Raw genomic sequence first — 16,663 nt, 5'->3', positions numbered from 1 at the left:
CAATTATTATTGATGAACCACAGAAAGCATCCTCTCTCTATGCATAATAGTCTGGTATGGGAACTGTTCTGCACGTGACTGTAAAACACTGTATAGCATTGTGGACATGGCTTAGCACATCACAGAAAGTAGCCTTCCCTCCATGGACTATGTCTATACTTCTTGCTGCCTCAGTAAAGGAGCCAACATAAACACAAATTCCACCTATCCCAGACATTCTCTCTTCTCCCCTCTTTAACTGGGCAGAAAGTACAAAAGCCTGAAATCATCACCTCGCTCAATGGTAGTTTCTACCCCATTGTTATAAAGCTATAGGAGTGGTTTGCTAGTATGATAAAACCCCGTTAAAACCTCACAACCTATCTTGTTATGATGTTGCACCTTTATTGTTTAGCCACACTACACTCTCTCTGTAGCCATTACACTTTAATCTGCATTGTATTGTTAAATGATTTGTTGATCTGATTTGTATGGAAATAGAATTAACCCATAAAGGCATATTTAAAGTTGTCACCTATCTCATTCTGTGGTGCTAGCTAAATGTTAAATATGTGAAAATATCTTAAAAACCCAATCAGAAATATTTACTGATTGCAATTGTGCACAGTGGTCAGGTTCTATGTAATATAAAACCATAAGATATAGGAGAAGAAGTAGGCCAATCAGCCCATTGAGTCTGCTCTGCAATTCAATCGTGGGCTGATCCAATTCTTCCAGTCATCCCCACTCCCCTGCCTTTTCCCCATACCCTTTGATGCCCTGGCTAATCAAGAACTTATCTATCTCTGCCCTAAATGCACCCAATGACTTGGCCTCCACAGCCGCTCATGGCAACAAATTCCACAGATTTACCACCTCTGACTGAAGTAATTTCTCCGCATCTTTGTTCTAGATGGACTCCTTCAATCCTGAAGTTGTGCCCTCTTGTCCTAGACTCCCTTACCATGGGAAGTAACTTTGCCATATCTAATCTATTCAGGCCTTTTAACATTCTCCTGAACTCCAGGGAATACAGCCCAAGAGCTACCAGATGTTCCTCATATGGTAACCCTTTCATTCCTGGAAGCATTCTTGAGAAACGCCTGAACCCTCTCCAATGACAGTATATCCTTTCTAAAATAAGGAGCCCAAAACTGTACACAATACTCCAAGTGTGGTCTCACGAATATAATTGACCAAAAACTTTAAAAAGCCTTATTTTCAGCTTAGTTTTAAGAGTATTAAGTGAGAAAAAATAATACAGATAGCATGCAATACAGATTTGTTCCTTTCGACATTTTAGTGCAAGTTTGACCAGTTTTGTGAGGCACGGGCCAATAAATTAAAAAATATACAAGGTAGTGAATACAAAAAGAAAATTAAAATAATCACACAAAAAGACTGTGAGATGTTCTTTATTTATCTGTTTATAGAATATCAGTTCTATAAGTTCTATAAGAGCTTCCTCAATCTCAGGGTGTTTTATACAGAGTTAAACTGCTGGGCATTCTAATAACCAATCTCTCAAATAATTGATGCAGGGAAATTACACTGAAAATTAACATTGTTGTAAAAAAAAAAAGTAGATCTGATTGTTTTGTGGTAGGTGGATATTTTATCAATGCACATTAAAACTAGAAGCAAGTACAAATACACACAGCGTAAAACACAAGTTTGATAAATCCCATAATATTTAATTGTAATTTTTGACTGAACCCTGAGCACTACAGGAATTGATTGTTAAAAGTCATTTTCAGAATGTTCCACGTAAACAGCAAATCCAAAACTACAAGCTGCCAAGCCTTCTCTCCAGCACACTGTTGCTAATAAAATTGGATCTGACTCTTATTGTATTGTGGGAGGTAAGCTATAATATCTGATCAGTGGCTGCTTTAATATATTGCAAGGACAAGAAAAATATAATTGTCAATTATATATGTTAATCAAGCTACACTGATTTTGGTAAATTATGCAATTGTCCATTCCAGCAATAATTCTTGTCCCCCTTTTAATTATAAATCCAGATAATAATAATAAATATTGTTTTAAGCAGTTTTTCCCCATTCATATCTAATGTACTTAGCAATGCTTCAGTGATGCCATTTCTGTACATTAGAACTGCTTGTAAGTAATCTGTTACTTCTCACAGAAAGCAAAATGACAGCTTTTGAAGCAATAAAAATATGCTCATTCTCAGGTTAATTTAAAATGGAGAGCAGGTTCCCTTTATCTTTCCTATTGCATTCTTCAGCTCAATGACCTAATAGTTCCTGATTGTTTTAAGATTTGTCATGAAGCAGAGTTGTGCAATTAAGGCTTTTGACATAGATGGGATTACACTGATCTCATATTAGAACATAGAATGTAAAGTAATGTAAGTCACCCTTCAAATGATAACTGCTGCTTACTTTAAGAAAGGCAAAAGTAGCCTTAGCTTGCCTAGCCTGTTAATGAAGTTTAATATACTTCATTAACTGGTAACTACTACTATAGAAGTAACAAGCCATCAACTGAAGGGTACAATTTTGATACAAACAATGATATTTTTTAAAAGAAATAAACTAGTCCAAGCTTAAAATACTAAGTAAGATAACAACTCTCAACCCTAGGACAGCACCTGTATAGGAGCAAAAATGATAAGTGGTACTTATCTGGTTACCAGGCATTCATATTAAAAAAAAAGTATCTTAAATTTAATGCCATATAGAGAATTAAAGGAGGTTATTTGCTACAAACTGCAGAAGAAAGTAATGGATGGATGAGCCATCAAGTGCCTGCTTAGTGAGATGGGAGGCAATATGTATGTAAAATGCTGAAGCTAAATTGCATTAAGGTTTTAGAAAGACAATCTGAGAACAAATACTAAACCAGTTCTGTTTACTAAAACTTAGCACATTAACCTGATTAAACCATAAGTTCAGTAATCTGCTGTACCCTGGTTTTCTTTTAATAGATGAAAGCATGAAAGTTCTTTCTTTGCTTTCAGATTTTTGAACAGTCCATGAACATTACCTCACTATCTTGTTCTCTTTTTACACTTTAATATTTCTATTTGTAACTTAGAGTAGTTCTTTTTACATATTGCACTATACTGCTGCCACAAAATAACAAATTTCATGACAGGTCAATGATAATAAACCTGATTTTGATTCTGATTATTATCACAACAATACTCACTGTTCATCCAAATGTGGCTCAGCACTAAGAGCTTATGTCATGGCAATACATGGCTTATTTTTAAGTGTAAATGATATAGCAAGACAGAATATTTCATTAAAAAACCTGATATCTACACACTAACTGGAATCTCAGATAAATTGTATTTTAGAAAATGGTATATTTAATACTATGGGATCTATTCAAGGACATTTTGTTATGCTAATAAAGTCCTTTCAGTCTTGGAGAACGTACATAATATTTTTGGACATTAAAGAAATCGAATGTTGAATTTAAAATAAATTTACTTGAACAAAAACAAAAGGCTTACAAATAGTATGCAACCACTGAAAATCATTTCTGAACTGCTAGGTCCGAGTTGCTTGTTGCAGAAGTGTTATCACATTTCTAAACATCTATTTCATCATCTTTTCAATTGAAGCACAGCAGTGGTAACATAATAACAAACTTACAAATTATACAGAGATATTCATATCATGGGGATTGGAAGAGGCATTGCACTGCCAAATTTCACAATAAATTCACATCTGTCGCCTCTTCTTTCAGACACCACACTTTGGATGAGATAGAATTAGTACCTGCAAAAACTTTGAACTTGTGTATTGATGTACAACAATGAAAATCACTTCCTAATATCTGGAATCCTCAATTATAATTAATACAGTACATCAACATTAACTCTGATCAGAAAAAAGCATGTGTTGATTTCAAAACAATTAATAATCACATTATTGAGATGTCCATTTGTCACTATAGAAATAGATGTTTTGAGCTTTCTTGAGCAAAGGCTAGTTGAAGTCACTCCCATTGAAATGCGTATAGTTTCCACTAAATTGAATAACTGTCTGTCAGCAGAAGCCAAGTCCAACCCCTTTTGGTCGCCATAAAGCTTTCATAGGTTCAGCAATCCCATTGCCATTTGGTCCAAGGCCTGTGCCAGGAATCCATCCCATGGTTTGAAGCATCCGACTACCAATGTTGGTTTCTGGAATAGGGCTGGCATTTTCACCTACAAATACTAGAAGTAAGACATGCAGAGATTTAATTAGTGTGGACACATTGAAAAGAGCAGCATAATCTGAACTAAAATCTAAACCTTATAATTCTCAATTTACCTGATTAAATATTAAATCAATTTGCCTTGTCACATGATAACCTCTTGAATATCCCTTATGGGTTCAGAGAATGATTGGTTTAAAAATAAGCAATGAACCAGTTTTCGACAACATTTTTTGAAAGTGAATTAATGCTGTATTAATTATCATGCCACTAACTTCCCAAATTTCAACTTAATTAATTGCATTCTTCTCACATGGGAAAGGACCACTATTTCTGCCAGAAGATGAAAAACTGGCATTTATAAAGCACATTTTACAACCTCAGGAAACCTAAAATGACAATCAGCCAATTTAATGTCTTTAATTTGCAATTCTTGATGCAATACAAATAATAGGCATGAAGAAATGCTGAGAAAGGGTATATAATCACAAAAGAATCAGAAGAAAAAAAGTTAATTGAAAAAATAAGTATACAATAGGAAATATGCTTTATTAACTACCATTTTGTCCTTTTACCATTAAAAAAAAATTGAACAGTGAAATGTTTAAAACTTGTAAAATTACCCATTATTATAAATTTATCCTCAACTATTTTCCCCCCTAGCAGTAATATCTAAAGCTGGTGGACACAGGTTAGTAAAATACTTATAGAGGGGATCTGAGCATGATTTTTTTCATCTAGTAGGTGCTTGAAGTCTGGAGCACATTGTCTGAATGGGTGGTGGAGATGGGTACATTCACCGCATTTATTAAGTATTCTGATGAACACTTGAATCACCAAGGCATATAAAGCTATGGGCAATGGACCAGTAAATAATTGGGAGCTTAATATCCAACCATACACATTGTATGGAAAGGACAAGCAGGTTTGCAGAGCAGATTGGGTAGCTCTATTTGTAAAAAATGAAATCAAATCTTTAGAAAGTGATGACAAGATCAGAAGATGTAGAATCCTTGTGCATAGAGATAAGAAACTGCAAGGGTAAAATGACCCTGATGGAGGTTATATAGAGGCCCCCAACCAGCAGCCAGGAAGATAGAAAAGGCATGTAAAAATGACAATGTTCTGATAATCATGGGGGATTACCAAATGCAGGTAGATTGGGAAAATCTGGTTGGTGTTGAATTCCTAGAAAGGGAATTTGTAGAATGCCGATGAGATGGCATTTTAGAGTAGCCTGTGGTTGAATCCACTAGAGGAATAGCAATTCTGGATTGGGTGTTGTGTAATGAACCAGATTTAATTAGGGAGCTTAAGGTAAAGGAACTCTTAGGAGGCAGTGATCATAATATGCTAGAATCCACCATGCAGTTTGAGAGAGAGAGAAGATGGCCAAAGTTGATTGGAAGGGGACACTAGCAGGGATGATGGCAGAACACCAATGGCTGGTGTTTCTGGGGGAAATTCTGAAGGCGTGGGAAAGATACTTCCCAAAGATGAATAAGTATTCTAAAGAGAGCATGAAGCAACGGTGGCTAACAAGGGAAGTCACAGACAGCATAAAAGCACCCGAGAGGGCATATAATATAGCAAAAGTTAGTAGGAAGAGGATTAGGAAGCTTTCAAAAGCCAATAGAAGGCAACTAAAAAGCAATAGAGAAAAGATGAAATATGAAGGTAAGCTGTGCAATTACATAAAAGAGGATACAAAATGTTTTTCAGATATTTAAGGAGTAAAAGAGGGACGAGAGTGGATATTGGACTGCTGGAAAATGATGCTGGAGAGGTAGTAGTGGGGGACAAATAAATGGCAGACAAAATTAAAAAGCATTAGCAGAAGACACTAGCAGAATGCCAGACATGTGAGAGTGTCAGGGGACAGAAGTGTTTGTCGTTGCTATTATTAAGGAGAAGGTGCTTGGAAAGGTCAAAAGTCTGAAGATAGTTAAGTCACCTGACTAGATGGATTACACCACAGGGTTCTGAATGTGACAGCTGAACAGACTGAGGATGCCTTATACAATGAACTTCCAAGAATCAGTAGATTCTGGAATGGTTCCTGACGACCGGAAAATTGCAAATATCTCTCCACTTTTTAAGAAGAGAGTGAGGCACAAGAAAGGAAATTATAGACCAGTTAGCCTGACCTATAGTGGTTGGAAGGATGTTGGATACTTGGAGACACATGATAAATTAGGCCAAAGTCAGTGTTGTTTTCTAAAGAGGAAACCTTCCCTGACAAATCTGTTGTAATTCTTTGAGGAAGTAACAGGTAATATAAACAAAGAAGTGTCAGTGGATGGTATTTACTTGGATTTTCAGAAGGCTTTTGACAACGTGCCGCAGTTGAGACTGCTTTAAAAAGAACCCATAGAATTGCTGGGAAAGGTACTAGAACTTGGACTTCCCGTAAGATGGCAATGCATTCAAACTCAGTGGCTTCTCACGGGCCAATACAGTTGCATTGGACTACAAGAACAATGGGTACAGCAGTTCTACCACATCAGTGAACTGTTCATTGTTCAGGACTGCTGGCTGAGGTATCGAAGGAGCCGACGGACAAGTCAGAGAAGGAGAAGCTGGCACTTGGCTGGGAGGAAGAGAAGCTGGCGGGTGACCAAGTGAAAGAGAAGCTGGCAAACAGCCGGGAGAAGGAGAAGCCAGTGGTCAGCCGGGAGAAAGAGAAGCTGGCGGGTGACCAAGTGAAGGAAAAACCAGCGGTCAATCAGAGAAGAAGGTGGAGGACAGACCAGAGAGGGGTCAGAGGAACTGACCTGGCTGCTGCCTGCTGCTTGAAGACATCGAGTTGGTGCGCAAAAGCAGCATGCAGTGTAACCGTATGTGACGGTCTTGGACGTTTGTCTTTCAATCACAAGACCCTGTTGGACATTGATAATATGGGATGTCACAGGCCTGTTTCCCCTATTTGGTGGTGCGACAGGTGATGAGGCAGCAGCATGGCCTTGGCTGTAGTGAGGACTAGGCCTCAAGCCTGTGCTCGGTTGGGAGCTGGCCTCTCCCATCTGTGCTGCCCTCCTGTGTTTGACTAGTGGAATGACAGACTGGATTGCCGGGAGCTGCACCATCCATTTGCAAGTCGCTCAGGGACTTGGACTATATGTGTGTTTTCTTGGGTAATGATGTGAGTTTTTTTCTCTCTCTCTCTCTCTTGTTAGTTGTTACGCTCCTTGACCACAGAGGAATCCTGCCTTATTTGATTATATCCATGTATGGTTTGAATGATAATTAAACCTGATTTGATTTGAGAAAGGATAAAAGATTGGCTGCCGGGCACTGGTGAAGTGCCACGGGTTGGGTTTGCTTCCTTTCACGTTGTATGTCAATGATTCGGATGAAGGAACTGATGGCTTTGTGGCTATGTTTGCAGATGATGTGAAGATAGATGGAAGGGCAGGTATTGTTGAGGAATCAGGGTGTTTGCAGAAAGGATGTATTGTCACTGAAGAGAGTCCAGAGGAGGTTCACGAGGATGATTCTGGGAATGAAGGGGTTAAGATATGTGGAGTGTTTGGCAGTTTTGGGCCTGTACTCACGGGAAGAATGCACGAGGATCTCATTGAGCTCTACCGAATGTTGAAAGGATTAGATAGGAGTGAGTGTGGAGAGGATATTTCCTACGTTGGGGGTATCCAGAACTAAGGGCACAACCTCAAAATTGAGGGACAACCATTTGAACAGAGGGAAGGAGGAATTTTTTTTAGCCAGAGAGTAGTGAATCTGTGGATTGCTCGGCCACAGACTGGGGAGGAGGCCAAGTCCTGGGGTATATTTAAGGTGGAAGTTGATCGTTTCCTGATCGGTCAGGGCAGCAAAGGATACGGTGAGAAGGCAGGTATATGGGAGTGAGTGGGATCCAGGATCAGCCATGATGAAATGGGGAAGCCGATTTGATGGGCTGAATGGCCTAATTCTGCTCCTATCTCTGTGGTCTAAGCATTCAGATACTGAGCCAAAGACCCAATCAAACTTAACACTCTGCATCCACTGCCTGTCTTTTGTCTATCAGTTACAACCTAAAAAAAAAGCCCCAGTAGTTTGTTTAGTAGCATTTTTTTCTGTTATAAGTCAATATTGAATCTGTGGAATTCTTTGTCATAGATGGCTGTGCCGGACAAGTCATTGGGTATACTTAAGGTGGAAGTCGATAGGTTCTTGATAAAACAGGACATCTAAGGTTATGGGGTGAAGTCAGGCGAATGGGGCTGACAGGGATAATAAATCATCCATGATGGAACAGCAGAGCAGACTCGATGGGCTGAATGGCTCATTTCTGCTCCTAGGTCTTATGGTCTAAGTGGGATTAGTAAAGGCTGTACAATTGTATAAAATATAGATTGCATATACCTTTGATCCAAAAAATAAATACATTAAAAAGAAACTCAAATATAAATAGGGAAGGTAACAGAAAAAGGTTTTGAGGGATATGGGCCAAATGGAACTAGATTAGCTGAGAAACTTGGTCAGGCTGAATCATTTGGACTGAAAGGCCTATTTCTGTGCCAACTGACTCAATAACTCTAAGTAACTGTTATCCAGAGAAAAGGAAATGGGTTAAGTCAGTGCTACACACACAAAATACTGGAAGAACTCAGCAGGCCAGTCTATGGAAAAGAGCAAAATGTTGAGACATTTTCTCTCAATTCCTATTAAAAGATCATCACCTTAAAAGTGGAACTTTGTTCCTCTGTCTAGTAATGTTGCCTGGCCAGTTGAGTATTTTCAACTTTTTCTGTTTTATTTCAGGTTTTCAACATCTACAACTTTTCCTTTAAGTAAAATATGTACTTCCTGATGTCCATTCTATGAATTTCTAAAGTAAATTTCCAAGCAATGCTGGCAAAAAATCAAAGAGCTTTGAAGACATCGCTGCATTAAACAGTTGCTGAATATTGTGAAATAGCAATAATTAAAAAATCTATTTGAAAAGTAATGTTTCCATTAGATTCTAATTTATCTGAATAGTTCTGTATTTGATCAAAATTAAACTTGACCTGTGCCTAAGCCAGTCTGTTCAAAAACACAACTGCTTAGTTATACTTTCAAGCCATACTTCATTTCTTCTCCACCAGGCTAAACTAAATGGCAGATCATAGGTCTACAGCTGCCAGAAGCTAGACATCTGCTTAATCACACTCTGATGGTATAACAGCTTAACGCACCGATGAAACACAGTTATTATGCAATATCCTATCAGATGGAAAATTATTCTAATGGTTTTGTTTTTATCACTGTCAGAGTTACTACTATGAAAACCTGTCTCAGGTAAACCAGTATTGCTAATACTGGCTCTGTTAAATCAAAGTGGCCAAAGCAATTCTCGGTAATGTTTTCACAAAAATTTGCAATCATATGATGGAAATATGTTTTGTCAAGCTTTTATATTAAATAAAAACAAACTGGCCTTTAACCAAACTTTACCTTTAGGACAAACGGATATATTAAAATGCAAGTAAAAGGCTTAGGTATCAAGTATAAATGAAACATGGTATTGATTTCCACTGAGCATTTCATCATGGATATCCTCAGAAGACAGAAGAGTAAATTCCTAGACAATCCATGTGAAACTAAAGGCAATTCAACAAGCACTCTGATTCTAGGCAGAGGGAGAAAACAAATGTCCATCTCAAGTCTATAGTCCAGCAAGTTGCAAAGCAAATGATGTTAGAAATTTTGGAAGGAACTATCTAAATGGAATGGATGAAAATGAAACAATACTGAACAGTATGTGTGAAGAATCTATTGAACATCCCTTTTAATATAGAATTGTTTTGCTTTACACAATTTTTTTATACATCTGTGTTAATCAATCTTAAGTCATTGAACAGTATTATTGTTCTGCGCCGGTGTTTATTAATAAGATATTAGAATTAGAATCAGGTTCATTATCACCAGCATGTGTTGTGAAATTTGTTAACTTAGCAGCAGTTCAATGCAATACATAATATAGAAGAAAAAAATAAAGAATTCAGTTACAGTATATGTATATTGAATAGATTAAAAATCATGCAAAAACATAAATAATATATATTTAAAAAGTGAGGTGGTGTTCATGGGTTCAATGTCCATTTAGGAATCAGATGACAGAGGGGAAGAAGCTGTTCCTGAATCGCCGAGTGTGTGCCTTCAGGCTTCTGTACCTCCTACCCGATGGTAACAATGAGAAAAGGGCATGTTCTTGGTTTTGGGGTTCCTTAATAATGGACGCTGCCTTTCTGAGACACCGCTTCCTGAAGAGGTCCTGGGTACTTTGTCAGCTAGTACCCAAGATGGAGCAGACTAAATTTACGACCCTCTGCAGCCTGTCAGAATGCTATCACAATTCCCAGTTCTGTATCTTTGCTGAATTCTAACCCACTAAAAAACCATCTAGTGCTAAAATCCTCTTTCATGCATTTGTTAGCTTTAGACTTAACTATTCCAACACACTTCTCACTTTAATTTCCTTGTGAAAACTTGAGGACATACAGAACTTCTGCCCTTTGTCCTAACTAGAATTGTTGTAGTTAACCTTTGCACTTGCCGACATACAATTACTTGCTGCTACATGACGCCAAGGTTTCAAATTTCTCACTTTTGTTTTCACATTTTCTTTTAAAGGCTTTTCTTAATGTCACTGACATTCAGATATTAAAAAATACTACAATCATAATTATAGTTTTAAAAATTAAGATGTTCATTAAACACTTAGAAATTGTGAAGAACATTAAAACAAAATGCTTAAAAATAAATGTACTTTCCCTATTTTATTAAAATGACTGAAGCCTCTGCACCTGTGTCAGCTCTGTTCTGGCAAAGGACGAGAAAGGCAATTACCCAGTAATCAGGAGTATCTGTGGATCTGATCTCATCCAACTGATTTAATGCTTATGATGCAAGCAGAGACAAGGCTACAAGGGAGTGCATTCAACAGCAATCATGGAACAAGTGGATATTCTTGTTTTGCACATGATGTGCTGAATCGCATGCTGTACTCCAAACACTGATAAACAGAAAAGGTCGGTAGTCTATGAAAATGGAATGCAACAGGTTGCAAATCATGATCCACACTGGCAGCGATGTCACAGAAAAGACCTTAATGCTGGTTTTTCAGCTTGAGTAGCTACACTCTTAATTATGAAGAAAGTCCTTGCAAGCAACCGGTTAGTAAACATTCAATGACTCGATTTGAGAAAATTAGAGGTACAGATTGGCTAATTGGCTATAAAAATGATACAGAAATATGTTCTGTGACCACCCCCCATGCCCCAGACAATTTTTAGGAAAAGGGCAGTCATTTATTTATTTTATTGAGGATACAGTGTGGACTAGGCCCTTCTGACCCTTCGATCCGTGCCTCCCAGTAACCCCCGATTTAACACTAGCTCAATCACAGGACAATTTACAGTCGCTAATTAACCTACCAAATGATATGTCTTTGGACTGTGAGAAGAAACCAGAGCACCCGATAGAAACCCAAGTGGTCACGTCAAGAACGTACAAACTCTTTACAGACAGTGGCGGGAATTGAACCCAGGTCACTGGTACTGTAAAGAGTTGTGCTAACCACTTTGCAAACTTGACAGAGGGATATACTTCAAACATCCCAATTGCTAAGTATTTCCATGGGGGGAAAGTACAGGGAATTAGTAAGGGAGCGTTTAAGCATGAGAAAAACAAATGAGTGAGAAAACAAACTGAAAGCTCAAGATGGCTTATGGAGATGTGCTTTTTAAGAAAAATCAGAATGAGATTGTGTAGAAGGATTGAGGGGAAATAAAAAAGAAAATGTGCAAATGAAAAGGTTAAGTGCATTGAGGAATATAATGGATCAGGTTGCAGTATTTATATGCCAACACACAGAGCATTTGAACTAAAGCTAGAGTGCTGGAGACGTTTATTAGAATGGAACAATACAACACCATAAATTTGATGGAATGTTGGCTTCAGTCAAAGCATGATTCAAAACTAAATATTCTTGGCTATAAAATTACAGCGGGCAAGAAAAGTGGCATAATAGCCTTAGTAATTAAGGATTCAATTACAGACGTGGAAAATATAGGTATTTGTGTCTCATAAATGGCAATGAGGTAAATGACCAGATAAGTTTAGGTTGAGGGACAAATTGTGAGCCAGGGATCTAGCTGAGTGGAAAAGCAGAGCCTATATTTACCAGCACTGTATTTCATCAATGAGAGAGAGTGTTAAATTGAGGCAGATACCTGAAATGAGACAGTTATAGATAGATAGATAGATACTTTATTCATCCCCATGGGGAAATTCAACTTTTTTTTCCAATGTCCCATACACTTGTTGTAGCAAAACTAATTACATACAATACTTAACTCAGTAAAAAATATGATATGCATCTAAATCACTATCTCAAAAAGCATTAATAATAGCTTTTAAAAAGTTCTTAAGTCCTGGCGGTAGAATTGTAAAGCCTAATGGCATTGGGGAGTATTGACCTCTTCATCCTGTCTGAGGAGCATTGCATCGATAGTAACCTGTCGCTGAAACTGCTTCTCTGTCTCTGGATGGTGCTATGTAGAGGATGTTCAGAGTTATCCATAATTGACCGTAGCCTACTCAGCACCCTTCGCTCAGCTACCGATGTTAAACTCTCCAGTACTTTGCCCACGACAGAGCCCGCCTTCCTTACCAGCTTATTAAGACGTGAGGCGTCCCTCTTCTTAATGCTTCCTCCCCAACACGCCACCACAAAGAAGAGGGCGCTCTCCACAACTGACCTATAGAACATCTTCAGCATCTCACTACAGACATTGAATGACGCCAACCTTCTAAGGAAGTACAGTCGACTCTGTGCCTTCCTGCACAAGGCATCTGTGTTGGCAGTCCAGTCTAGCTTCTCGTCTAACTGTACTCCCAGATACTTGTAGGTCTTAACCTGCTCCACACATTCTCCATTAATGATCACTGGCTCCATATGAGGCCTAGATCTCCTAAAGTCCACCACCATCTCCTTGGTCTTGGTGATATTGAGACGCAGGTAGTTTGAGTTGCACCATATCACAAAGTCCTGTATCAGTTTCCTATACTCCTCCTCCTGTCCATTCCTGACACACCCCACTATGGCCGTGTCATCAGCGAACTTCTGCACATGGCAGGACTCCGAGTTATATTGGAAGTCTGATGTGTACAGGGTGAACAGGACCGGAGAGAGTACGGTTCCCTGCGGCGCTCCTGTGCTGCTGACCACCGTGTCAGACCTACAGTCTCCCAACCGCACATACTGAGGTCTATCTGTCAAGTAGTCCACTATCCAATCCACCATGTGAGAGTCTACTCCCATCTCCGTTAGTTTGTGCCTTAAGATCTTGGGCTGGATGGTGTTAAAGGCACTAGAGAAGTCAAGGAATGTAATCCTCACAGCACAACTGACCCCATCTAGGTGAGAGAGTGATTTATGCAGCAAATACGTGATAGCATCTTCCACTCCCACCTTCTCCTTATACGCAAACTGAAGAGGATCCTGGGCGTGCCTGGTTTGTGGCCTCAGATTCTGTATTATCAGCCGCTCCATGGTCTTCATCACGTGCGACGTCAAGGCAACAGGTCTGAAGTCATTCAACTCCTTTGGTTGTGGTTTCTTCGGTACCGGGACAATACAGGATGTTTTCCACTGTCTGGGTACTCTTCTCTGCTCCAGGCTCATGTTGAAGATGCGCTGTAGTGGTTCTCCCAGCTCAGTCGCACAGGCCCTCAGTAATCGTGGGGAAACTCCATCCGGTCCAGCCGCCTTGCTGGTACAGATCTTCCTCAGTTGACCTTCCACCTGTGCAGCCGTAATCCTGGGCGTGGGCAAGGTCTCCTGTGAGTGGCTATTTTCCTGTGAGGGAAGTAAGCCTGGTGTGGATTTCTGCGGTGAGGATGAGATTGAGCTGTCGAACCTGTTGAAGAAGTTGTTCAGCTGGTTCGCTTTCTCCACATCTCCACTTATGTTCGCCCCCCGCTTTGCACCGCATCCGGTGATGATCTTCATCCCATCCCACACCTCCTTCATGCTTTTTTTCTGCAGCTTTTGTTCTAGCTTCCTCCTATACTGCTCCTTTGCCCCCCTTATCTGTACTCTGAGTTCCTTCTGAACTCTTTTAAGCTCCAACCGACCACCATCTTTAAAGGCCCTCTTCTTCTGGTTTAGGAGGCCTTTGATGCTATTCTTCCATATCATACAGACTCTTGAGTTTTATGTAAAATGTTTCTATTTATTTCTACATCTGTATTGTACACCAAATTCAAAACAAATACTAAGTAAAAGAGTGAAAATTTGTTGACTGACAAAGAGAGGTTCTTGTCAACACTCACTGAAGTAAGAACAATTATGAATTGACAGTACTGGGGACCTTTGAATTCGTTCCTAACAGAGTAAGCTTTTAATGCTTAATAAAAAGTAGAACTTTGTAGTGCTGTAGTTGATGTTGTCCAAACCACTGGGATCTCTTATTTTATGAGGCTTCTTTGGAATATCTGCCATAGCTCTTAAATTACTAAATTATAGTATCACTGGGACATTGGTTATATTCCTTTACAAGATTGGTTAAATGATTTAGAACCCTAAAATGCAGGATCAGATTTTAAAATTTGCTCATATAGAATAATTCAAGCCCACAGACTGAAAATGGATTCAATCCTGTCTAGCTAAAGACAATCTTTCAACTGCTAATATGACACAAATGCAATTAATTATAATGACGGGAGGATAGATAACCACTACAAAGAGGGAAGGCAATTCTCTTCCATTGGTTGAAATGCCCATAGTTGAAGAAGATTAATACATAACTTTAATAATTTTCTTGGAAACCATATTACATATGGATGGAATGGTGCATCCTGTTACCATTGTAGCCAATATTGTCCAAGTGTTGTAGCCAATCTTGTTTGGGTGTTGTTCCCAATGCTGTCCAAGTGTTTTAAGGAAAATTATTTTTTCAGTGTTACCAAAGCATAATGTTTCTTATGCTACAGAATGTTTTTACAAGAGAAGAGTTAACAATACGATGGAGCAACTATATTTTTAGTGTAAACAAACTAATCCCACTTGCACCTTAGTTGCATTTTTAAAACACGTCAATCCTGTAAATACTATGTAATGAAGAGCATCATTATCATTCCTGGGACAATGTCAAAAATACTGTTTAGTATTGCTCTTGCAATGTTGGTGTTCTTTTTCTTAACAAAGTCCTAGGAATTTCTTCACACATATGAATCATACAAAATTCAACACTGTTTTGAAGCAGTTCAATTAAAATTAGTGACCAAAATCCTGGTTAAAAAAGTTAGGCACAACTTCATTGAGCACAGTACAACAGGATTTGATGTTTTGTTTCAATATGGAATGTCATCAGCAAAATTTATTTCCAAAATAGATTTTGCAATGAAGTTTTCCGAAATGAATGGAAGTGTAGGATGTAAAGTAAATACCAGTTCCTTTGTTCTTATATGCTTCATGGTTTTGTGTGCTATAGAAGCAATTACAAAAAGGTTGTTTTGTATAGATGTTGGCTATGCTTTTATTTCAAAACTGTCTGCTTCACATGTTAAAAATGCCCAGTTCATTGCTTAAAACTATCTCCTGATACAGCATTGTGTTAGCTTAAATTTAGTTAGGATGAAATCACTGGAAGTTTGCACAACATGCTCCTGTGCTGAAGGTTTAAAGGGACAAACACTTTTTGCTGATTTCTTCAAAAAACTTTTCCACAGTCATTCAAAATTCATTCTGAAAGAGTCTCAAAGTAGGCAATCTTAGAGCGGAATCTTGCATTATTGGTTTTGAATTTGTTTTATAGCTGTTACAGAACAGCCTTTTCTCTGAAACCTTCAAGGATTGAGGTGGACAGTACACTTAATTGGCTCAGATGAAAATGTTGTATCAGTCTCTGTGGCCACTAATCTATCCAAATGACTGCAGGCCTAATTGGCAGTTTGTTTAGTAATTTGGATCCTAAAGTGCCTGTATTGATGTTGGATAAGAAGCAATACTGTGGGGATAGAAGATGTTTCAGTACCTGACGCCGGGTGTAATGCTTGGTATATGTAATGACCTTAATGCCCATTACAGATATTTCCTTTTTTTTCTTGTTAATAAACCGTCTGCAGGATCTTGCTGAATTAATTTTCATGCAACTTATGCTAATAGTTTAGCGTGGCAAACAAGATGAACTCTAAAATAGGGAGTTAAGAAAAATGTCATTTAATTTTTCTCTGGACTCCAACATATAAACTGAATTGGAACATTTTAACTTTTAATCTAGATTTAATATGAAAAATTCATTGTTCATTTAATAAGCTTAATGGGGAACAATGTCTGAGTATTTTTGTACATTTGGACATTTTCAACTGGAATGATTTTGCAAGTCAAACAAATGACTATCACAAACAGCATAAAATCTTTTAAATGCTTTCATTAAGGCTACAGATGTAAAGAGAGCTATTATTTACTTAACTAGCAATTTCAAACAAAAACACTGACTTTGGTTCCAAGCTGAAC

General features: G+C 38.3%; 1 protein-coding gene across 3 annotated transcripts in view; it reads right to left on the bottom strand.

The window, feature by feature from the left end:
• Nucleotides 1-1,378: 1,378 nt before the first annotated feature.
• gpatch2 (G patch domain containing 2) overlaps nt 1,379-16,663 on the bottom strand; it is a 282,543-nt gene continuing 267,258 nt past the window's right edge. For 2 of the 3 annotated variants that reach the window (XM_073050808.1, XM_073050809.1), the window contains one exon: nt 1,379-4,174. In XM_073050808.1, the coding sequence (XP_072906909.1) occupies nt 4,005-4,174 (170 nt within the window). In that variant the 3' untranslated portion in view covers nt 1,379-4,004. The remainder of the gene's footprint in view (nt 4,175-16,663) is intronic. The other variant, XM_073050815.1, reaches the window with a different exon arrangement.

The sequence above is a fragment of the Hemitrygon akajei genome, chromosome 7 (genome assembly GCF_048418815.1).
Source record: "Hemitrygon akajei chromosome 7, sHemAka1.3, whole genome shotgun sequence".
NCBI classification, from domain to species: domain Eukaryota; kingdom Metazoa; phylum Chordata; class Chondrichthyes; order Myliobatiformes; family Dasyatidae; genus Hemitrygon; species Hemitrygon akajei.
The sequence above is the reverse complement of the archived record's forward strand: the minus strand, read 5'-3'. Positions and strand labels throughout refer to the sequence as shown.